Here is a 24,955-nt window from a genome sequence, read left to right on the forward strand (position 1 = left end):
AGGGCGGCGCGGGAGCCGGACGGCGCCGCGGCCATGGAGAGGGCGAGCCCGGCGGCGGGGAAGCTGAACGCCGGCGGCCGCGGGGCGGGCGATGGGCACGGCTCCGCCGGGGGTGCCCAGCCGCGGGCGGCGGCGGCGGCGGGCAGCGCGGAGCCGGGCGAGCTCATCGGGCGGGCGCTGGATTTCAAGACCGAAGGGGCGCAGTGCTACAAGGACAAGAAATTCCGGGAGGCCATCGGCAAGTACCACCGCGCCCTGCTGGAGCTGAAGGCGCTGCTGCTGCTGCTGAGCCAGGAGCCGGCCGGGCAGCGCCCTCCCGCCGCCGCCGCCGCGGCGGGGCTGAGCGAGGAGCAGCGGCAGGCGGTGGAGGCCATCGAGGTCGACTGCTACAACAGCCTGGCAGGTCAGCGGGGCCGCGGGCGGGGGGTCCCCACCTGCGCCGCGCACACCTCCCTTCCCCTCCGCAAAGCAGCGCTACTGCGCTGCTCCGCTCGCTGCATCCCCTTCCCTCCCGCTGGCTTCCATTTTCGCGTTCGCGCTCACGCCGGGCACAGCGGTGCTGTCGGCGCACGGCCGGGAGCCTCGGGCAGCGCTGGGGAAGGGGCGCACGGCCGCGCCGCTCCTGCTCTTCGGGCTCGCTCGCGGCCCCCAGCTCTTCCCCCGGGCGGCTCCATCCGCCAGCGATGAATCCCCTTGCTTTCCTCCCCCGGGAGACAGGTGGCAAGGCGGCGGTGCGTGCGTGGGGCGCTCCGGCTGACAGAAATCGCGGCTCGTGAAGTGGCCAAGATTGCAGGCTGCTATGTGCCCTCAGCCCGAGATGTCCTTCAGTCCCTTCAACCACAGCTCCGTTCTGGTGCCTGTAATTAACGGTATTATAGAGAGACAGACTCCTTCTACCACATTTGATGTAAGGAAAGGGAAGGGTTTGGGCGCTACTGCGGTAGCTCCAAATAGTTCTACTAGATATAAAAAGAATTTTTTGGCCTCTTAGCACTTAAAGCTGAAAGCAAATACAGCCCTGGCTTTTCGCTGGATGCCAGTCACCACTGTGGTCAGTAGACGTTTGATCATCTCTCCCTTTGCTCCCTGCCATCTGTTTAGAAGTGCTGCAGAAGATGGAGGGGACGGATGGGGGGTTTAACCACTTTGTAGTCTGATTCTGAAGCCCTTACAGAAACAGAACGCCTGTTGACTTCAAACAAGACCTGCAGGATCAGAGGTTATTTTTGGTCTGCAGCACCATATGTTTTTTTTCTTTCCAAGCCTGAAAGCATCTCTGAAACAAAAACTTGTGCCTAGGTATGCACAGGGAAAAGAGCATTCATAGTCTGGACAAGGTGCACAAAATAACAACATTAATAAAGCTCTGCTGTTTTCCAGAAAGATGAAGAGTTGCTTATTGCCCTTTATATCCTTGGGGCTAAAAAATGGAAAAAATCAGGACATCAGCTTTTGGCTTCCTAGACAGAGTTGGTTAGCTTTGTTTCCTGTTCTCTAGTGCTAAAAAGATGTAGAATGAAGCGAACAGTTTGAAACACCAAGCCAGCATTCTCTCTTGTCTTAATGCATGCCAGTGTCTTATATTCCACATGCCTTTTGGGATGTAATGGGGAGCACAATTTAGCTCTCTTTCATCATGTTTCCAAATACTCTTCCTTCAAAAGCCTATTGAAATCGCATAGAGGGAGAGGCAAGTGAGATTTCAGAGCGATATCGTAATTGCTGTAATTTTATCTCTCTACAAATTTCTGTTCACAGGTTTATTAAAATCCATTGTATTTGGCAAGGATCATTTAGATTGGCAGGGTTATACAAAGAACCTGTAATGCTTTGAACAATATAGCTTGGTGAGCTCCTGGGCTTGAAAAGGGCTCACAGGCAATATCTCCAGTAGATACAAATGAGACATGGTAAGTAGAAGGTAAATGGAGCGGGAGGGAAGGATAGAATTTGCTTCTGTGGCACTTTCTGCCGAGTACACAAGTTCCACTTGCTAGAAACGTGTCAGCTCCTGCTGACAGAGTTGTCCTGTGTAATGGTCATTGTCCAGCCCATTTATTTACCACTTCAGGTTTTTGCAAGGAATTTTTGTCTTTGTTGGTTGTATTTGATCTTGTCAGCAGTAGCAACTGGTGAGAGAAACGTGTTCCATCTTTAACCTAGATATGAACAGATTTTTTCCTAAATTTAACCAGTATGAACACAGGAGGAGATGAGTATAATTAACCCTGGAGTTACAAGCAGTGCTTTTCCTGGGATAACCTCACAGCAGGTCAAGCTGTCATTTTGCACAGACGGTTGTCACATGTTTTCAGTAGATGGCATGCACAGAGCAGAGAACAACATTTGTCTTGGAAATGCATAGCTTCACGTGGGTCTGCTGGGCTGTCTGCAAGCAACTTTAAAGAAATGCCCTGCATGTTGGAGAGGGCAATGTGCAGTTAAACTGGAATTGCAGTTATTCCTAGCCTGGTTCTAGAGCTCCCATTCCAGCAGGAAGATCTGTGAATTCATGTCTGAGGTGAAGGGAAGAGGGGAATGGAAGTTTCCCTAGAAATGTAACAATAATTAGTATACCTTTCTAATAACAACTTCAAGAGGTGCAGCAGTGGGACTTTATTTTCCAAGTGTGATACAGCAGACGGCACCAGTTTCTTTACACAGTGGGCTCTAGCAGGGGCACCAGCACATACTGTTAGAGTTGAAGTCAGTGTTACTTGACCTGTGGAGGAGAGGAGATGCGGGGAGTTTTGCTTTTGAGCACTGCTGGGTTTCTAGAGCTGATTCTAAAACAAATAAATCTGTATAGTGCAGAAAGCATAACAGCAGTACATATCAACTCTAGAGAAAGCAGTTTTTCACTTAGCTCTGAAGTATACCCGGTAGCATTAGCAGCTGTCATCTCACTGTCCTTATTACCAAGTTCTTTTAGCACCTCCGCTTACTCTCTAGGCTTGGCATTTGACAAGTCCACCTTGCTTTTGCACTGTCATTTTTCATGTGGCCTCCACACAGCCACCTGTCAGAGATGCTTTGCATCACAACTATAGATGCACACACACACATTTACTTCTTTAGATGCAGCAAAACAGTAAGAGGAGAGCACGAGCTACTGGTAAATATGCACGTAGGTGACAAATACACCCAGAGGGGATTTGGGGCGATCTCATGGATGAGGGCTGGAGTTGTTTGTTTGGTTTTTTTTTAATCTGACCGATTACATGAGTAGGAACATGTGGGCAAATACTAAAATGTTATCAGTGCCTGTTATTTCCTGCAGAAGGTAAGTGTAGGCACAGACGTGCACAGAGACTCTTGTTTAGCTCCACTTCTTTGCAGAGCACCTTCAAAAGGCAATTCTATTGTAAGGTGTGGTGGCATGGCCAGCTCTCATATTTAATCAGAGCCCCACAGTATGTGGTGCGTTTTCTAAGGTCCCCTGTTGTGGAGTTGTGTGGCACCCCCACAGCCTAAGCTATTTAGCCCATTTCAAAGGATCCCAGATCTGCCGGGTTTTAAATTCCCGTGACTTTTTAAAATTATTATTTTAAATCAGCCTAGGATTTTCACTGCTTGCTATTGGCAGAGCTGCTCATGTTTCTTTCACTAAGCTACTAGCTACACTTCAGCTTAAGCTCCAAGAGTTTTGCCTTAAAGGGACTCCACATCTGCCAAATCCAGTGCTGCTGCATTCTTACACAGGCCTGCCAATAGCCCTTCATTTTACCACAAGTCATTCTGATGAATGTCACCAGAGGCAAGAGCAGCAGCATGGTCAAGGCTCCCAGAAATTGCTAGGGTAGGCAAAGAAAAACCCTACCAGCAGCACAGAGCTTTGCGGAATGAATGCAGGCTTGTAAGGCAAACAGTCCTTTCTTTATGACTCACTGATGGTCTCTGACCTTGAGGGAGTCACTTGACCTCTTTTTGCCTCTCTCAGCCCTGTTGAAAAATAAAAAATGAGGACCACAATCTCATCCTGATGGTGCATTCAGCTGAGTTTTCTCAAATTAGTGGTTTATGTTCTTTTAAGAAACAGAGGAATGTACAAAGAATGCTTGCAGAAAAGCAAACTGGCCAAATACACCTCAGGTCTTGGTCTCCTTTCTACTCCTGCAGCATCTTTGATGTAGAAGAAGTTAAATGCTTTATGTATTGCATGCAGATGGGGATCATTTGCCAACTACAAATGCAACCATGCAACACAATGATTATTTTATTCCACCATTGCTGCCTAAAATTTTACAGGATCAAAAGGACTGTGTCTGCTTTGCAGAGAGAAACAGGTCCCAGTCATTCCAAAGCAGCAAAATGCTAAGGGTAAGCATAGTTTTAAGCTTTTCTGGTGAGGGAATGTTGCAGTGTGATAAGCAAACCTTTGTTGATTTTCCTAAGCATGCAGAAATGCTAGAGCTAATCCTGGCAGGAGAAATGGAATCAGAGAGCGATCTGGGGATGATGAGTGGCGTAGGGGGATCTGGTTTTTAATCCTTCCCCCCGTGCTAACCATTTGTATTATCTTCACTAAATCTTTCCTAAACTTCAGTTTATCCATCTGTATTTATGACCTGGGCGTACTGTAAGGTTTTGCTAATATGTGAATGTAAATCAAATGCAGCATGTTTATATTCTCATTCAGGTATCCTTAGTTTACTATAGGAGTCTTGGCAAGAGGGTACACATACCTGCGGAGTATTAAAAATGTAGCCCTCCAAGATACACCTCACCCTTGATAATGAGGTTTGGCTTCCTACACTGGTAGAAACATGCACTGGTACCAGTCATATGACTATGTGAAGGTCATAGTGACAGTCACACAAAACATGGCACTTCCATCAGCATAGGAACCTTCAAGCGCTCTCAATCTGGGGTGTAGGTACTGCTTGCAGTTGTCACCAGTTGCATGGACTTCGGTGAGTGGTTCAACTGAGAAATCCAAGTAAAAATACTTATAATACTTAATCCAAGTAAAAATGTAACTAAACATGAGAAAAACTGGTAAAACTTTCCACTGACCACCCACTAGGACACGTCACAAGGAGTCTCTGCTAAAAGCCCATTCCAGCATATAGCCGTTAGCAAGTACAGACTCTACCAGGACACATGGTGCTGTGGGTGTTAAAGCAGTCTTGGATTGTTGCTTGATGTGATTTTTTTTTTTAATGTGCTGCATCAACAACAAACACCCTCTGTAAGGATGCCATGCGGTGGGAAAGAGGGACAGCAGCAAACAGAGCAGCCGGGTGCGGTCTGCATTTTCACTGATTAGCGTGGGGGCGTTTCCTGACACTCTTGGTTTAGATATAATTGCCCAGCCCAGAATGCATGGAAACATCTTGTTTTACAGGACTGATGCAATTATTGCTCCAGGTAGGTGCAACTGCAGCAGAGAATTAAACACAGATCACTGTGTGTCGTTTTTTAGTGACAGGCCAGACTCTGACATGTATTTAAGAAAAGTGTGGGATTTCAAGCTGTTGTCATTAATTACTCTTTATAAATACTCAGTATTTACCTTTTCCCTTGTATTTAGGATAGCAAAATTCTCCCTATTCAGGGAGTTTCTTGTGCAGTGAAAGGATGGGATGGAAATACATCCAGATGCCAGGGGGGTGGGAGGGAGGAAAAGAAAGGATACCAAGCTGCCACCGAACTTGATTTAAGTGATATATGTCTAACAGCATCTCTCCTACTGAGGTAGATGTGTTTTCCTCTGTATATGTAACTATTCATCCTAAGCCTTTTCAAAACTTGAGGCTTTGTAGACTGGTTTGTTTTTTTGCAGCCACTTCTACCACATTTAATTCCCTTTGCATGAGGAGAAGCTTGTCCCAGCTGACCTTGTACCCATTTTCCTGAAACAGAGTACTGAGATCCCCTGGCCAGACTATCCAGAGGAGCTGCAGTCTTGCTAAGCTGAGATCCCTCAAAGTCTACCTACAGTTTACTATGGGAGATGAAGCAGGAAATATCAAAAATCAGAAAGCTTCTCCAAGAAAAGAGCAGTGGTTAATTTGTTTACCTAAGAGTACTTGTTGTTCTCCACCTTGAGGACACTGCTGTTTTCTCAGAGTTCTGTAGTAGCAAATCCTTCCAGCTTTACTCCATCTTCTGAAATGCTGTCCTAGAGTTTCCTCCAGCAAAAGTTATGCTGAGTCACAGCGTCTTAGACCTCCACAGGTTTTCATCAGTGCTGTGCTGAAGATGTTTCAGCTGGTTCAATAAAACCTAGTGTTAAAATCAAACCTAGGTCCCAGTCTATTGCTAAATACACTCATGAGCTCCGTGGTTACCACCTTTTCTGAGAGCTGGGCCACCTCTGCATGGTTCAGCAGGTGGAGCATCCTTCCTTTCTTGGGTCCAGGCCCAGAAATTTCTAACCCAACTCCAAACCTCTTTCTCCAGCCTTTTTCCTAGAACTGCCTATTAGTTCAGCAGCACATCCCAAGTTCCTCATCAGTGTCTTCTAGCATTGCAACTGATGCTCCAAGAAGGGAGAATCATCAGAAGTTCTCACATTAGGGTTTTAGGATGGTAAAGGTGTTGCTGTGAGAAAAAGAACAGTAAAAATAAACAGAATAAATAAAAGGGGAGGTCTAAATGTTGCCAGTTTGTTCTTGGCATTGTGCCATCTCGCAGAAAATAACACACAAAGGACTATGAAATTGAGGGAACAAAATGAAGAAAGGGAGAAAATACATAATAAACTTTTGAGACAAAATACTGGCTATTTATTTTCTTCTTTCTTCTCTCACTTCATGGGTGAGAAACTGATACAGAAGGAGGACAACTGTTTATTAATTCTGGTTTCAGCTTACTCAGATGACCATACCAGTGACTAATACAGAGGGTTAAAATGCTTTGAAAAAGAGTCTGTATTAACTATCATTAACTAGAAAGTTGTTAGTAACGGCTGCTCAGGAATCTGTCTCTTTTTGTTCAGTTCTGAACTGCATCTTGAATGGGAAACAGTAAGCTTAGGACATTGATGGATGAATGCAGGTAAATCTTCTTGTGGTGGCATGGAGTGTTGCTATTCTCTTCCCTTTCATGAAGACTGTAGAGTCAGTGCAGTTTCTGAAAGCTTTGCTGGAATTGCTGAAGGTAGACTTGCTTGTGTGAGGCTGGTAGGTCGTAGTAGCGTTCTTACTCACTTGCCTAGGCAGCTGCAAATGACATCCATTAAAGGTCCATGGATGGATCTTCAATGGGCTGGAGCAGCAAAATCAGTCTCAGACTGTAGGACACTGCTAGAAACAGTACTAAGACAGTTCATGGAAGTGAATTAGGTACGGTCATATTTTCTCTCTGATAACCTATGGCAAAAGTGACAGCTGGGAGCAACGATCTTTAGCTGTCATAGCTTGACATTCCAGAGCGCATTTGTTACTATGCATATGCAATAGCTAATGTCGTGATCTTTACTTCAAAATCCACTTTGTTTTCCCCACTTTCCAAATTCTTGACACGCCACTGCCCTGAGGCTCATAGGCTGGATAGCACTATCTGTTTCTCCTTGTCTTTGTCCTGTGTACCCAATTCTCCCATCTTATTTCTTGGCACAGGAGTTGGGGCTGCTTACACAGTCCATGCCTATACCCTTTGAATTCTGTTACTCGCTCTCCTGGTTGCAACACAGCTTTGTCAGATATTATGCTCTCCCACACAGAGTTTTGTCCCTTCCCAGATGCCCCCCATCTCTGCTCTGCCAGTGAGGTCCTCTCATCCCTCTGTGGGTGCTGTAACACTTGCAGGAAGGCAGTCGGTGCTGGTTACCTGTTTATGTATAACCAGGAGGAGCTCCTCTCTACAACAGTGTGCACGTGTGCAAGTGTGAGACTCTGTTCTGTATATTTACATGCTTTGACATTCACCTTGATAAAATTACCAACTCTTCCAATCAGGGGCATGAATTTTAACACATGATTGTCTTGTGTAGCCATGATCACAACTTTGCCCACCCGATTAGCACATACTTATCTGGAAAGCCTTAGCAAGTGTAAGTCACCACCACTGAATGGTTCTGCAACAACCTCCCAACAAGAGTTTTGGGGGAAAAAAAAATCTCATGCTGTTTGCACCTCTAGGAGTTGTGGATGTTTGCCAATAAAACCATAATTGCCTGACAAGTCCTGTGTCCCAAGCTCCTGACTGTCATGACATCTCAGTCCTGTTCACTCACATGTACCATCAAAAAGGCACCCCTTTACACATCCCTAGGGGCAGAGAACACCATCCTTACATTGCTGCATAAGCTTTTCAGGACACAGGACACTGATTGTTCCTTGTAAGGCTACAGCACTTTTCCTTCTCCAACACATCCATGCTTGACAGGTCAAATCTCTGTCCTACTAAAGCAAATACCTTTATAGCCACTGCTCAGCATTCCCTTTCTTTCTTTACTAGGAGCACTGCCCACTGCATTTACTTGCTACCAGTTTAAGGGGCTGTCATGTAGATTGTTCTGCATCGATGGCAACACCATCTCCTTCCATATCAGAGTGGCAGACAGCAAAACTCTGTTGATCCAGCCATCCATGCAGTTGCCTGGGAGCTGCTGGAAAGAAGCAGCTGGGTCAGCCAGCAAAGAGTCACCAAATTATGTTCCTTAAATTTTGATTCCAAAGCTCCTTTGATGCCCTGATTACAACTGTCATTTTCCACACCTCTGATGTTACTTTGGCCTGGCCACATCAGGGACATCTAAAGAGCTCATTTCCTACCTGATGAAACTCAAGTGAGGTACCTTGAGTATAAGTAACCTTATTCTTGCTGTAAGTCACCTTATTCCGTAGAGCAAGAGGGTTCAGGGCCCTCTTAGTAGAACCTAACCAGGCAGTGGTGGAAATTCGCTACCCACCTGATGTGTCTGTGAGGCTTAACTTAAAATGTAAAGACTGATTTCAGATCAGCCCAGTTGCATGCTGCTTATCTTTGGCCTTTTCCAACTTGAAAACTTAACTCCAGACAGCAGAGCTGTTTACTGCTACTTGAAGTAGAAGGAGAGGAGAATACAAAACAAGCAGTGGGGTATCCTTGCCCTGCATATTCCCCACTGTAGTGTATGGGAGAGGAAATTTACTCCCCGAAGCAAATTAAAAGCAGAGGAAGTGTCTGGGACTGGAAAATTTACGTCAGACTTTTAGTGCTCCCTTTATCTATTCCTGGACTGATGTGACTAACAAACATCTACCTCCGGTGTGCTGTGTTATCCCTGCAGTCACCATATAATCCGGAAATTCACCCTGAAATGGAAAGCATCTTTATGATATAAAGAACGATCTTTCAACCCGTTACAGGGAAGAAGCTGCGAGAATTCACATTCCTCTGCTTCAGTTTTGCTCCCAGAGAGGGAGAGGGCAGAAAGATTTTGTTTCATGTACACTTTCAGAGAATAAATCCATGCAATGACCATAGCCTCTCCCAAACAGGCATCACCCCACCCAGTTATCTTACAGAAGCCGAGGTCAGAGAAGGAGAGAAGGAGTCTGTTAGGGTGCTCTGGAAAACCATAAGTGAGCCCTAGCTATTGTTCTGCAAAGGCACTTTTTTTCTTGTCTAGTGATTCAAAAGGAATCAACCCAAAATTTCTGCACCATGCCTATAGCAATGATTCTCTCATCAAACACTGTGATGCAAAGTTAAGCCTCAACTCTTTAGTCACCATATATTTTTAATACTAGGATAATTCAAATCCCAGATTACTATCCTCTTAAATCCTTTTTAGTGATTAATTGCTTAAGACACAGTAGTGTGTTCATGTTGCAAGGAAACCAGAGCAGCATAAGATCCTCACCTATACTGGAAATACAAAGCAAATGGATTCATTCTCCTTTTTACATTCTCTAAGAACTGTGATGGAACTCAAACTGAGGCAGCTTAGGAGCTTTGCTCATGGGGTGGGGTGGTAAATTAAATTAATAGATTAATACAAAATAATTTTTAAACCTCAGGTCTGATTAACTTGGGAGTACAGTGCCAGAAAGTATCATGGAGTTAAAGAACCTAATAAGGTTAGAAAAGAAGGCTTAGACATATAACTAATCAGAACACTCACTGCCCTATTAAATAGGATAAAAACGGTAAAGCAAATATTACATTTTCATGCTTGAGAAGCACTGCTAACTGGTTTGAATTTTTGAATAAACTTCTCCAAGATTTTCATTTCCCTGTCCATGGCCATGTCACATAAGTGACTCATTCTGTGAACCGATAGTATATTCACATCCTTTTCCTCTTCGGTTGTTTCCTCATAAATTCTAGCAAAAATTCTTAGTAGTCCCAAACAGCGCAGTCTTAAATTTTGTATCACCAAATTCCATCCCAAATGAATTTATTGCTGTGTACAAGGTCATGTAGTTCTTTTTATATCACACTGTCATCCTCATCCCTTTTGACAGTATCTTTGAACTTGACAGTCAGTAGGTCACTCTGACTTTTACATAGGGGTATTAATAAAATACTAAACAAGCTCCATTCTGAAATTAATTTCTGAGGAATTCTACTAGTGATCTCTTTGCAGACCAGTATGCTTGTCAACAGAACCCATTTCAGTCTCTTTAGCCATCATATAATTCTTATACTGTATCTTCACCTTCCTTAACCAAAAAGCTACAGTCAAGACAGAGAATTCTACTGATTCAGTATAATGATTCCAGTGTTCATAGTGCCTGAAAACAGCCTCTCTATTTGAGGTGGAGGTTACCCCAAGTCAGACACATACTCCTACCTTGTTCTTCCACTGCCAACAATGCATTGCACGGACATGGTTTATGAACACTTTGGGAGTGATCTGAGATCTTTACCTGAAGCACTTTGCCACAGCTTATATTAAAGAGCAGACATCTTATTAGAGTTCTGGCTTATGCTCCTGCACAGTTCAAACCCTTACTTTTTCAAGTAAATAATATACTGAATAATCCCTCTGGTCTTTAGTTTATTTGTTTTCAGCCTGATTTCCAAAGGAAATTAGTCATAAGCCTGTATGTTTTCTGCAGTCTGCCTGTCAGTCCCCTCTCAGTAACTTTCAAACCTGTTGGCCAACTAGATTTGATGTGTCAGTGATACTAAGTTAGTATGATATAAATGGAGGACAGGGAAGAGGTAGGGACACCAGAGGCCCAACTACGTGAAAGGGCGACGCTTAAACTCCCTTTATGTGGTCTGTCAAAGCTCAGGCAGATGACAGCCTGGCACAACCAGGGTTAGTTCGCTGTTGCTGACAAACCACTCTTCTCTGTAAGTTTCTTTCATGCATTTTTAAGGAAAATAAGTTTGAGACCTTTGTTTTACACCTCTCCCTCTTCAGTTATTTAGAAAACAGTTGACTAGGGCATCCTTGCCTTTTTGATTCTGTCAGTTGTTCTCCTATCCATCCCTCCCACAGAGGCCATAAAGGTTTCTCTCTGTTTCAAAACATCATTAAAAGGGAAAGGCTTTGGGCTACACTGGAACTGGATAAAACATATGAATTAGTAATTAATTTAATGAAGGAAATGCTCCTCCTCATTTGACATCTCCATGTTGCCAGATGATTCTTTTCAGCTAGGAAGCATTCAAGACAAAACTAAAAGCATTTCAGTCCCTATCAATTATAAATGGTACGAATATACAAAGAGGTGGCCCCAGGGCAAGCCTGCTTTCCACCCCTTAGCAGACTCTGCAATGGTCAGCTGTTTCATGTGTCCTGGGAGGTGAACTGTGAGCCACCACAGGGCACAGCACACAGATGTTATGTAGCGACGTCATCGTGGCTTGTAGTACAGGATAAAGTGCTAGCTTTCATCCCAGATTGAGCATGCTGCAGTAAACTAGACTTGAGGCAATCATGGCACACACAACTGTCTGTGACTTCATTTGGGAGTCTTCAAGCTGTTCCAGCTGCATTTCACAGTACTGTTGTCAGTTAATTTGAACCACTGTGAGCAAAGGATGCTTTTCTCTTCAGTAGAGAAGGCAGCTTAAAATCCACCACTTCTTCCAAAGTGCCTCCCTATTTACAGAAATTGCCTCCCTGTCTCAGATGGGGTTTAAAAAAACCACTATCCTTCCATTCATCCACTTGATTTCACTGTTTAATATGTTCTGGTGAGAATGATGGCACTTCTTGGAGTTGGACTGCTGTTGAATGCCAGACACTTACTGGATGGTTGTCTGGTGTTGCTGATCACTGATAAAATTCTATGTACTTTTCTCTTGTGAAAACAACTCAAGAGACAAGATTCCTTCAGTGGATATCAATAGCAACAGGAGGCCAGAAGAGGAAAAGGTACGATGTAGAGAAGGTACCACAGTGAAAGAGTAAAGCAACACAAGGTGAGCAAAAGCAAATAGCAAAGAAGAGGCACTGGAATAAATAGCAACTGGAACAGATCCGAAGGCTAAGCATTTGTAATTGACTGGACTAGACTAGACCTAGATATGTATGTTTTCTGCAGTCTGAGTACTGATTTTAAAAGATAAAGACAGGTCAAAGATTACTAGATAAGTCAGAGAGGAGGAAACCTCCAGAGTGTTTAACCTGAGAAATCAACAATAGCAGCCTTGGCAAAAACAAACAGAAGGAACTTCCATCTCTTCTCATGTGGCTACAGTAGGAGCTAGTATTTATAGAATCAAAATTATCTAGTATTTAAAAGCTGACTGAAGCTCTTGCTCCACCAGTGCTTTGATAGGACTTTGCTCCTACCTCTTGGAAAAAAACAAAGGCATGCATATTAGAAGATGCAATATGAAGATCATCTCCATGTGAAGGTCTTTAGTTTGGTAGAATAAAGATTTGCTGGTACACAGCTGAAGGCAGATTTTGGCTTCAGACAACAGTTCTTGTTTGCATGACATCTAGGTTTCAACTACTGCTTTAATATTACCGCACCTAAGAATTTTCAGTAAGCCTCTGGTTTTATTTTGAAGGACCAGTAACTACAGAAAGTGGTAGGTCAAAATACTCTTTTGAAACAGAAGCTATGGGGATCAGGTGAAAAGTTGGCTGAAAGTCCTTGCTTCTCAAAGCTTTGGCCCTCTGAAGGAAAACTGCAATATTATATAACTGGATTCATGACAAAAAAGAAGCACAAATCACCACAAACTTACCTTAAAAGTAGCTTAAGAAACATAATTTAGAAATAATGAACACTTTTAAATAACTGTGCTCTTCAAAACTACAGAAGTCTGAAATACGGGAATATAAGCACATAGCAAAAGCTAGCAGTCATGCCAGCTTTGACTTAAATGCTCACCTGTTCACGTGTCCTGCTAAGATGTTGGTTTGGCATCCTCCAACAGGACCTTCTGATAGGAATTCACACTAAATGGCAGCTGTCAAGGACAACTCAGTATTGTTTATGCTCTGAGTGTTACAGGACAATCAAGAATGGGACTGAAGAGTTGTCAAGAGCCTTCTGTCCATACCCATGTGTGGTACAAGTGTACAGATAAGACAATATCCCAGATAACTTTTGCTTACGCTGTTCATAAACACTTAGAAATCTAGAAACCTTAACAACTTTCCCAAGCAATCTCTTTCAAAGCTTCTTTCTCTTTACTGCTATAAAGTTTTTCCTAGCTGAAATGTAAGCCCTCTTGTTACTTCCTGAGTACAAGAAGAACAGATAGTATCCTGGTTATGCCCTTCTTTGCATTAGAGTTGGGTTTTTTCTTTTTATGTAGATGATCAGAGTTAGCCTCTCTTCCCTCACTGTCTCCTTGAGGGCTTATATTCTGTCCTCTCTGGACCATTTGTTATTGTCAGGGTCCTCCTGTGGATTTTCAGCAGAATTGTTCTCCAACCAGCTGTTCCCCTGCTGTACTTACATAGTGGGGGGCTTTCCTGCCTAACTGTAGGACTTTTAACTTTCCCCTGTCAAATTGCATCCTGTTTTTATCAGGACACCACCAATTTTTGAGGATCCTTTGAAATTTTACCCATATCTTCCAGCAGACACTGGCTCCTCACATCTGGTGTTATCTGCAAATTGACAAGAAGTCTGCAGTCTGTCATTTAGGTCTTTATTGACAGTGTCAAATACCATGAGGCCTAGGACAGATCAGTGCAGAACCCTACTTAATGTTGCCTTTCATTTTGTTAACAAAGTTAAGTCTATTCATTGAGACTGTGCTCCTTCAACCTGCTTGAGAAAATGTCACTAAAATTTGTCATTTGAGTAGCGTAAAAGCCAAGATATCTACTGTTTCTCTTTTACCTTCAAGATTGATCACCCTATCACAGACTGAAGTTAAACTGATCTGTTCTGGCAGCTCATATTAGCTATTACTTCTTGTTATCGGCCCTGTGCATTCCAAAGGAAGGCAATAGGCAGAGTCCTAGGGTGGGCTACCAGCCACAGAAAGCCTGACACACAGGCTCAGCAGCTCCTTTGAGAACTGCTGAATACCTTTTAATGTGTACGATGGTGGAAGCATCAGCATACTTTGGTCACTACCATTGCCTCTCTCTCTCTCATAGAAAAGCTAATTGGAGTGGTAAAGTCAGGGTCCTTCTAGAGACCGTGCTACATATTGTAAGGAAAGCATGGCCAGGATGGCAGGATGGGGAGGAACAGTTGGTATCTGTTTACAAATTGAGAGTCAGGCTGAGAAGAGGGGGAAGGCAGTTTGGAAGAGGTGGCTTACTTTGGGCTCTCCAAACATTTGTGGATCCACACTTCATTCAGCATTAATTCCCCCCTATGGGGAGAGACAACCTGTCATATAGTTTGGGTTTTAATTTTCCACACGTTTCCTTGCAAGCGGAAACATACGGGCATGTTTAGACATTTTTGGTACCTGGAGAGGAATAAATGAGAGCCACTGGCTGGAAAGTTTTACCATCATTGTGATATTCCCTTTTCATCCCATTAAGGTTGTCTGGGAACTAGGAGTCAGCTGATCAGATTATTGCCAGACATTATCAAGCTGTCTATAATTAGATTTTTATTGGTGAGAAGCCAGAAAATCCTCTTTGTTTGCAAGCTTGGACTATAGCGAAAGAAGAAAAATATTTAATGAAAGAGATTGTTTGGAAACTGCAGATCCTAATTAGTATCTGAGTCTAGCAGTGAAACTGCATGCAGCATTTCTCTGAAAAAAAGATGCTTTAAGCATCCTCTTTTGAGGAATGCTGTGTTGCATTCTTGAAAGGCGCAGCATGTGTGGAGCTCTGTGCAGATATGAATGCTTTACTCCGTTCCTTTGGCACAGGTTTCTTACATTGAGCATGTTATATGGCTCCTTTTAGTGCCAGTCTGTATTGAAAATTTAATACAAGATCAAACATAGGTTAAAAATTGGGCTGTGCCTTCTTACAGGTAGGCTGTGCAGTTTGCCGACTCAGGATCAGTAACTTCAACTTTAGAGAAATTTGGATAAGTATTCAAATAGCTAGTTCTTTTTATGCTGTGCATTAAAATTACAGTAGTTTAAGTCCAAGGTGACTTTTAAACTAAGATAACCCTTTACATTTTCAGCATCATCTTATGAGTCACATTACCTGATTTATTTTAGAAGCTAATTATATTCAAAATACTAAAACATGACTTACATTTTTAGTCTCATGTAGTAATGGTATTCCTTTTAATTCTTCCAGTGTACACTGTAAGCTCCATGTGCTTTTTGTAAACACCATTTACACAGTCTGCAGCACACAGAGATTAATGATACATCCATTAGTGGCATGGTTAGAAGGTTGCTGTCTATTCCAAGACAAATATTTTTCCTTTTTTTCCCCTCCTGGTTTGTTGTTATTGTTGTTATAGTCCAATACTTTCTCTTCCCAAATACTTCAACCACAACTTATCTCTACCATTTTTTCTCTTTTCTGAGGAAGAGCATCACCACGAAGGATGCCAGGCCTTCTGAAGTACAGGACTTTCCTAGTCTGCCCAATTAATTTCAGTCTTAGATATGAGAACAAAACCTGTTCAATGATATATATATAAAGGTCTTAATGAAATATCTGAATAAAAATCTGAAGCAGTAATATCAAAGTATTAATCATGTTCCCAAAGTAGAACCAGAGCAAGAATATGCACCATTTTCCTGCAATTTAAACATATTTTAAGTGAGCTGCTGGCTGCTATATTTAAGGTGAGATCATATCTGAAAGCAAAGTATTTTGCAGAGTTTAACTGTGCTTATTTCTGGGAATGACACTGTCAGTTTGTGAAATGCAGATTGAGTTTGTAGTGGCTGGAGTACCTAGCACTTGCTAAAGAGTAACAATCCACATAGGTTGTTAAACTTCAGCGATTGAGTCAAGAGGAAATACAGTAAAGAGGGAAGATCCTCTTCAGGTTTAAGCAGTACTAGGTTTAGCTACTTCTCTCTGCATTGCAACCAAACAAATCAATACAGGCTGGTTTTTTCATTCTAAGGAGTGGGAAAAAACTAAGGTCATTTGGATGCAGACCCTTTTGCATGGATATATGAGAATGGTTCAACCACATGACTTACCATTAGCTCTTGTATAGGACAGCTGCTCCAGTCTCCAGGGAATATTTGCAAGGGCTGGCTTGCAGCACTGCAGGTTACTATCCCTTGGTGAGTATAGCCAGCAGAGGAAAAAGGTGATTACAGCAGGAATGTGACTGGGGTTAAGTGATCTGCCAGAGGAGCTACTGCCATACATAGCTAGGGAAGCTGGTTTCCTCTGCCTGGATTTCAGTGTTGTAAATGCTCCTCTTGGTCTCCAGGCTGGCTGCACTGTGTTTCCTTAGCACCTTGTCCCAAAGTCTTAATTCCACTTCTCTGCCCAGACTTTGCCTCCTCAATAGACCTCAGCTCCCAACTCCCTTTCACCACTACCCCTTTCTGTGCCTCTGTCCCCACACTACTCTCAGCTGCAGTCTCTTCCCCTTGCAATCATCTGTCTTTCTGTCATATGTGAAACTTGATTTCCACTTTCTCCTTTATTCCTGGGACCGGTAAGCCAGTAAGAGGATTTTTGTGCTCTCAAAGTTTCCAAATCCCCACTTTTTCTAGATCAAATTGTGACCTGGGTGGACTAAATATTTAAAGGATTTGGGTACCAAATTCTAAAGCATATCTCTACAGCATGCAGTACCATACTGGGTTTTATTTTCAGTTGGCCAGCTATAGATTACCAAGAGGATAACAGAAGGCACCTGCTTGACACAAGCAATATCTGCCAGATTTCCATTTGCAAAGCCAAACAGTGAGGGAATGAGATGCATACAAAGAGACAGTCACCAGAGATCTTTGACGAGATAATGTTTCCCTAGCCTGTTTTTCAAAAATACCTGAACTGTCTTGGCTGACATTTTCCAAAAGCAGACATCAAAGGCAGATATCGCGCATGGAATATTTTAGTCCATAAACTTAAAAAAAAACAATTTACAAGTTACCCTCTCCTACAGTGGAAGGCACAAGGCAATCTTAAAAATAGGCAGTGTGACCAGCTTACCTGAGTGATAGTGAACAGCAAACAAGACAGGAGTTTGGGAAACATTAACTTGCAACCCAAGATTCTTATGTAAGGCAAAGGCATTTTCATCTCCCAGAACAACAGCAAATGGATTCCTGTTATGACTAACACAGTGTGCTGAGCCGAAGGATCGTAGGGTAGGGATATGCTAATGCTGCTTGCACAGCAATTTGTCCCATTCGCTTAAGTGTTCTGTTAACGTGGATGGGTCTCAAGCCTTGCCTATAATGGGAATTTAGCCACTGGTATACAAAGTGTCTGGACGATTGTTCTGGCATGCAGATTTACCCTTTGGTGAAAATTGCCAGGCGAGCAAGGCTCTTGATATTGTTGTTCAATATCTCTATGTTAAAACCTGGACATGCTACTCCCAGACTTAGTTCTTAGCTCAGCCAAAATGAGAAGCCAAAAGTTCAGGCCAAACTGAGCTATTTGTGTAACCTGCAGAGGTATTCACACAGAAGAGGTTTCTGTGATAAGATGCTAAATGACAGCACTTTCAGTTGAACTTTGTTTTGCGGGTTCAGAGAACAGCTGTAAAAGCAAGGAAAGCTGAAAAGTAAGGGTATTTTTTTAGTAAGAGACTCTAGTCACCTCTTTATAAGGGCTAAGAAAGAGAAAATGGAGTGACTTGATCAGAATCTCATAGTACCAATGCAACAAGGAAACACAAGCTTTTCAGGGTAGCAGAGGTGTGGCTAGTTAGTTGCAGCTAAACAAAAAAAATCAGGATAGAAATGTAGTGATGTTTCTTAAACAATTAAAGTAATTAGCCTTTGAGAGAAAAGGGTGGTCATGGATCTTTTCTCACTGGCACCGGTCAAGCCTAGATAGCTTCCTGAAAGATATTCTGGAATTCAAAATTACTTCAGGGTGGAATAAAATAGAATTCAAACCCATCAACTGCCAAGATTTTAGTTACAACTTCCCACCATTGCTAACCACAGCTGGTGGTAAAGGTTAAAGGTGTAGATGTATTTTGGCTCTGCAGGTGCTTTAATCTTTGTTTTGCCCAGCCTTGTGCTGAGCAAGGATATACAAACTATTTCAGTTATCTACTGGTACCAAATTGGTATGGCACCTCTCAAATTGTTGCAGCTTATGGAGCTGGCTGGCATAGATTTGAATCCACAAATTAAAATGTACAAATCTAGGCTTAATGTTCCTCTTGTGAAGAAAACCAGACAAATTTCCTGTTTCCTTGCTTAAACATCAGCAGTCAGTTGGGAAGTGTGATGGACAGGGCCCTTCCTGTGGAGCTAATAGCATTAACCTTCTCCCTGTTCCCATGGCACATTTTACCCAGTAGTTGCAAGACGGCTATTTTATTTTATTTTTATTTTATTTTATTTTACAGCAGGTTGGGACTCTTCAGCACTACGTGACATACACGGTTTTAAAAATTAAGAGTTACTTGTTGCTTAACCTGACACAATAACTCAGCTGCCAAATTGCGAATGATAACCAAATACGGTGGATAACTCTCACACGCTGCAGGAAGCAGGACAAGCAACATTTCTGAGTTGGGGAGATGTAGCCACTAGATGCTGTTACGACTGTGAGACTTGCAGGGAACGGATGACTGTAGGTTTGCATCTGGAAGTAAACGGCACCGTTGTAATCACCAAAGAGCTACTAGAGCTGATGCAGTGCACAATCAAGCCCACTGAGTTTTGAGAAAGTAGGAGGAGGATCTGAAGAAACGTCTAGGTTTGGTCTTTCTCAGTGAGCTCTGTTCCTCCAAGGGATTCACTGGGGGCCTATTATGAACATAGAAGGAGGGTGATAAAGTGTTTGATGTGGTAAACAAATACTCCCAGCCAGAGCTGCACGTGTCTGTTTAGGAAAACAATACATTTTCAAAACAATTCTCCCCTGACTGAATTAGGTAGTAAGGACAAGAATTCAATGTCTCTTCCATTTCTGAAAGCTGAATTACTAACAGCCTCAATATTTGCATTGGATCACACTCGATTAAGATCATTTCAGTCCACCAAGAACTGAAAACATGCGTGTCTAAATATTTATAAGGGAGATACTCCCTCCAGGTTCATTTCCAACAGCCGCTTCCAATGCTGGGTCTCCAAATGGCCCAATCTTCCAGCAGAACTGTTTCCTGCACATCCATCTGCTCGCTCTGTTCAGATAAACACGTCTCTCCTGCTAGCCATGTGGTACTGACTTCTCTTCACCGTGTACATAGTTAGTGGGGATGCCCTGCAGAAGCTTTACTGTGAGTATGAGTCACAGAAAGAACCCAGCTGGATATCTGGAAACCCATTTTGGTTTGTGAATTAGCAGGATGTGGGAGAGTTTTTCTTTTCTTTTAAACCAGTCCATGAGGCAAGTCCAATATGGAATTACTGAGTTAATATATACGAATAAACTGCCTGTCATTTTTCACAGAGGCATTTCTATGACTCTAACTGGAAATGCCAAGTAACAAATGAACAGAGAGACTGAAATCCACCCCCTGGTTGCTCTGAAAGGCAGTTTCACAGAAGGTGAAAGGCTGGCTCAGATTGGCAGTATGCAGAAAGCTACTGCCACTGCTGTACGTGCTAGTGATCAGCAGATAAAAAAAACAATCCTTTTTCCAGGGTGGTAAAGCCAGTAGTAAATTTACGCCGCCATCTTTTTAATAGCTTTGAAAAATAAAGGAAAACAAGGCACAGTGATTTCAAGCTTCATTAGAAACAGAGTAAGAAAAATCAATGTGTGACAAATAGGAAGGGACAAACTTTGGATAAGGAAATGCTGCTAAGCTTTTAAAAACGTACATGGTTTTTAACTGGCAATCAAATAGCAAGCAACCATCTTTTGAAATACCTGTGCTCATTAATGGCAGGAACTGTTAAAATATACTGACATTCCATTATTAAAGCAAATGGGACAAAGCTCTGGTTACTAATGGCTGCATCACTCAAATGTACCAGCAGTAGGGCTAGTTCTGCAGTCCTTGTTCAGCACATCTACACCATCGGTGCTCTGCTAGTAAAAGCCTGTTTATGATTGTTCCTGGTAAGGTCTTTAAGATTTAAATGTGTAATTGGATTAGGAATGTGTTCTGTCCATGTTAAGTGATCATAATCTTGGACTAATTTATGTTGGAAGGAATTTTAGGAGGTCATCTAGGCAACCTCCTGCCCATGAAATGTAAAGTGAGATACAGAGAGGGTGTAGGGCTTACATCAGGGGTGCAGGGGAAGAGGATCAAGAACTGCATCATATTCTTGACCCAGCATATCCTCTCACCTGCAGTTACCATGCAAAAAGTGAAATCTGGCTGTTCTTTGGTGTCACCTGAACTGTGATGACTCGGATTTCCAGGAGCAGTGAGTCTTCTCCTTGCCAGAGACACACTGAGTAACACCACCTGCCATGGGAAATTTCTCTCCACGCCCTGGCACTTGACACTGCCAGCCTCTGAACTGATCCTTGTAGTGGCATTCTGCCTTCCTTCCCCAAATTGTGTCAATCCCAAAGTTGCCTTGGAATGCAGCTCTAGATGGGCTTATTTTTGGTGGCAACATTCCAACAGGGCAGAGCCCCTTGTTTTCTATAGCAAAACTCCCTACAGGATCTTCTGGATAAAAGGTAATTACATACTATTTTTAAACCTAACAGCCTTGGATTAAACCATATAAAAAATTTGATCCAATTTATCCCCCTTTTTCTTGTCACATAACAGTTAGACTGCCTTTTTGTATATTTTGGAGCTGCAGCCCTCAGTCTGAGAAGCAATGTCACTACAAATGAAGCCAGCCACTGCCACGAGATTGTGTGGCATTCCAAAGCTGCAGAGGGTCATTTGTGTTCTCCCTCTCTGCCCCAATGTCATGTCTGTGTGTGTGTGCACGCGTGTGTATGTGTGTCCCAGGAGTAAACACAATCGCTTTGCTTTGCAATGCCGAAAATAGAAGCATTGGCATTTAAATTGCAAACAATCGCAGGGTTTGGCAAACAATCCATATGACTGCACCCTTTCTGAATCATGGGGCTGAGTCATTTCCCTCACCTAAGCTGCTCTCTTCTCCTGCAGTTTGCAGGAGCAGGGACAAATAAGGCACTAATGTTCTCCTGTCTGTCTGTCTGTCTCCCTATCATACCCATCCCCTGCAGCCTGCCTGCTCCAGGCCGAGCTGGTGAATTACGAGAGGGTGAAGGAGTACTGCCTCAAAGTGCTTCAGAAGGAGGGCGAGAACTTCAAGGCACTCTATCGATCGGGAGTGGCATTTTACCACCTGGGTGACTTCAACAAGGCCCTCTACTACCTGAAAGAGGCAAGATCCCGCCAGCCAACAGGTATGGGGAGGGGAGCAGGGATGTGGTTTTGCACTGAGTGCTTTTGTATTCCTTTTCATAAGACTTAGTCTGTCCCTGGCTTGATTGCGTTGATTTCCACAGGGATGAGCATGACTCACTGTGTATCCTTTGCTGTACTCCCCTTCAAGCACTCTTGGGTAGTGCAGCAAGGTTGCAGTGCCCAAAGATTAACCATTGCCAAGGCTGCAGCATGACCTGGAAGATGACAGCATTGCTGGAATGTGGTGTGGAGGGAATTCTGCCTCTCTTTCCCTACCTACTTTATTTTTGAAGAAGAAAGCAGGATGGAGGAAGGGTGTACCCGGACCATTATATTTTCTGACTCTGAGAAAAAGCTTTTTCCCCTTAGCAATGCCAGGAGACAATTTGTAATCCTCAATAGCTGTGCCTTCCATCATCTCAGTAAAGATACTTTGATCAAGGAGACAGACATTTACCCACAAAGCAGTCATCAGGATGCTTCAACTTTTGCCATTAAATCAGCCAATTGCCTGTTAAGTATCTGTCATCCATCTGTCAAAACCATACAGTTCATTTGGGGATAGCAATGAAATTGTATATCCAAACAACTTAATCTTGCTAGAACAATCATCTTTATGCTAACCTGCCCAGCCTCAGAAGGCAGGTGGAAGGCCATGAGGCAGAGTTATGGGGTGTTTTTTTAGATAGTAATAGGGACATAAAACAGCACTATGGAAAATTAAAGGATCACAAGAAAGCAAAATGGACGCCATGTGCAAAGAAAACACACAGAATGGCTCTTCAGCTGAACCTGAGAGGAAAGAGGGAGAACTGGGTGTGAAACAGGAGCGAGCCTGGGTCCTGGCAGAGCATGGTGGAGCTGATATTCATTGAACTAGAGGCAGTAAGGGAGGCTGTTAGAGCTGGCTGTGCTTGATATCCTACAGGAATTGGCCCTGCAGGGCTCCTGCAGTGGCTGTGCCCTGGAGGAGCATCAGGGAGGGTGTGCTTGGGAGTGTGCTGGGATCTCCTTCCTCTTCCACTTCCCATAAGGGTGGTTGGTCCCATCTGCTGTGCTTGGCCATGGGCTCCGGGCAGTCTGACAGCACAGCTGTGCACCCCACACTCCCAGAGCAAACGTGTTTAAAAGCTCAGTTTAGCCTATTTTAGTTTACAGTGTGCCCTTCTGCTTTCAGCCCTTGCCAGAACCAGGAAATGGAGAAACACATGCAAGAGAAAAATAGTCAGTGGAAAATAAGAAGTTATCCTAACCTTGAGGTTTTGACTAGGCTCAGATGTGAAAAATTACTTTTAGCTGAACCACTTTGCTTCCATTTTTTTAAATATATGTTTCTGTGCTTCTCTACCCACCCCCCCTCGTGATACTATTTATTTGGTATTCCTCATTGCTTCTTGAAATAAATATTAATTTATTCAACAGCAACAACTTCGAATACCACGCTTGCTACAAAAACGTACCAGAAAGTGTCCCTAAAGGCCCTTTATGTATACAAAACCAGTTCTGGCCTTCAGCTCTGCATCAGAGACTCTTTCCTGTTATTTGTAGACCATTCAAGGCTGTTGTTTCACTGTTTTATTTATGATTATAGAAAACTTGGAGGGTATTCAGGGGGAAAGAATTGAGCATGTACAGTAAGAAAGGATGTGGCTGTTAAAACACAGCAGTAGGAATCAGGTAACACTATCAAGAATTATTATGTGACCAGGAATAAGTCAGTGTCTCCACTTTTAGTATCTCCATCTGCAAAGTGTGATTGCTTTCCTTTATCTGAGGTTTCACTAGGCTCACTGGTAAAAGCACTTGTCTGTTATTACAGATATGTTCTGTGTGTTCTTTTTTTTTCTAATAAGGAATGTTTTTGGCACAAATCACTGGCAGTTATTCTCTTTGGTGGAAGAGATTTTGTATGGTAAAGAGGAATTAGTTAGCAAAGGGTTTTACTGTTCTAAAGGGCTGTCAGCACAGCAGATCCCTTATGGCTATTTACTATCTATCCAGGGTGAAGGAAAGTTGGGTTGGGCCTGATTTCTTGTTCTACTTCCAAACAAAAATCACAAAAGCAAATGGAACTAACACAAGATAATTGTATAACCCTCCCTACTCAGGGAGAGGGAAGCTATTGTTAAGTCATGTAAAGCATGCATGGAGCCCTCTGTGATCTCAGTGTGCAGAGGCTGGCGCAAGATAGGCAGCCAGATGCACCTTGCTGCAAGCCTTTCTCAGCCCTCTCACACTGGGGCGGATTGTCAAAGCTGGTACTGACTGGGACTGGGACCAGGACCAGACCATTAGCTAATATCAAATACAGGTCTCTGCTGGCCCTGTGCTGAGAGCCCACCTTCACACACATCCCATGGGCTGCCTGTACAAGATGTTTCCTGTGCTGTGTGGGGCAGGCTTGTGGCTGCACTGGGCCTCTGCTTTCCTGGACTCCTGCAAATCAGAAGTCCATGATGTCTGCACAGAAGATAAGCAACTGGGCTTTGAAGCTACAGGAGAAGCAGAAATGACCTTTAAAATGGCATTAGGCCACACTGCAGAGGGACACAGGCACAGTCCTAAGAGCCAGGAGACATATTTCCATTGCAGCTTTGCTGGTATCTCTTTGTATGGGTCCAGCCCCTCATCTGAGTTGTCCTGTTATTTCCACATCACCCAAAGGGGATCACTTCTTCACTGAGAGATAAGAGTCTTCTCCTCATTAACATTTACACTTAGAAATACTTCCGTAGGCAGAGCTAGTATGGTGCAATACTATTTGGTAGAAAAAAACCTCACAAAGATCAGGCTCCACTTCTATAAACAGAATGCTGATCTCATTATTTCTTCTTGGTAAACTAGTGGTCCCAAAAATGAAGCAAAACATGCCAAAACCTGCTAGAGAGATTTATAAGTAGCTCACAATAGGAGCATCTCCCGCCATCTATCAGGCTACACCTTATTTTGCCCCTGGCTTTCCAGGCGTGTGGAAGTCTCCCAGGTAAGTGAAGCTGTGCCATCAGCAGTCACTACCTTATCTGAAAGCTAAAGGGGGCTGACAGCCTTTCCTTTCCCAATTATGCACTGACCCTACTTCTGCTCCCTCAGCCAGGCGCCGAGTCCCTGCGGGCCCAGACAGGTGGGATTTCCTGACAAGCCCACACAGTTATCCCTTCCCTTTTCACCTGCACCAGGCAGGCATTTAGTGCATGCACCTTGGTGGAGGG

At 43.3% G+C, this 24,955-nt stretch overlaps 2 protein-coding genes across 2 annotated transcripts in view; one reads left to right on the forward strand and one right to left on the reverse strand.

Annotated features, from left to right (window-relative positions):
- The window catches only part of MAP3K9 (mitogen-activated protein kinase kinase kinase 9), a 132,017-nt gene that overhangs the window by 17,604 nt on the left and 89,458 nt on the right, over window positions 1–24,955 (reverse strand). The gene's annotated exons all lie outside the window — the stretch shown is intronic.
- Window positions 7–24,955, forward strand: part of TTC9 (tetratricopeptide repeat domain 9) — a 28,001-nt gene continuing 3,052 nt past the window's right edge. The window contains exons 1-2 of the mRNA XM_027642435.1: window positions 7–403; window positions 21,563–21,745. Of these exons, the coding sequence (XP_027498236.1) occupies window positions 34–403; window positions 21,563–21,745 (553 nt within the window). The 5' untranslated portion in view covers window positions 7–33. The remainder of the gene's footprint in view (window positions 404–21,562; window positions 21,746–24,955) is intronic.

This window comes from Corapipo altera, unplaced genomic scaffold, assembly GCF_003945725.1.
Source record: "Corapipo altera isolate COAL_440 unplaced genomic scaffold, ASM394572v1 23b, whole genome shotgun sequence".
Lineage (NCBI taxonomy): Eukaryota > Metazoa > Chordata > Aves > Passeriformes > Pipridae > Corapipo > Corapipo altera.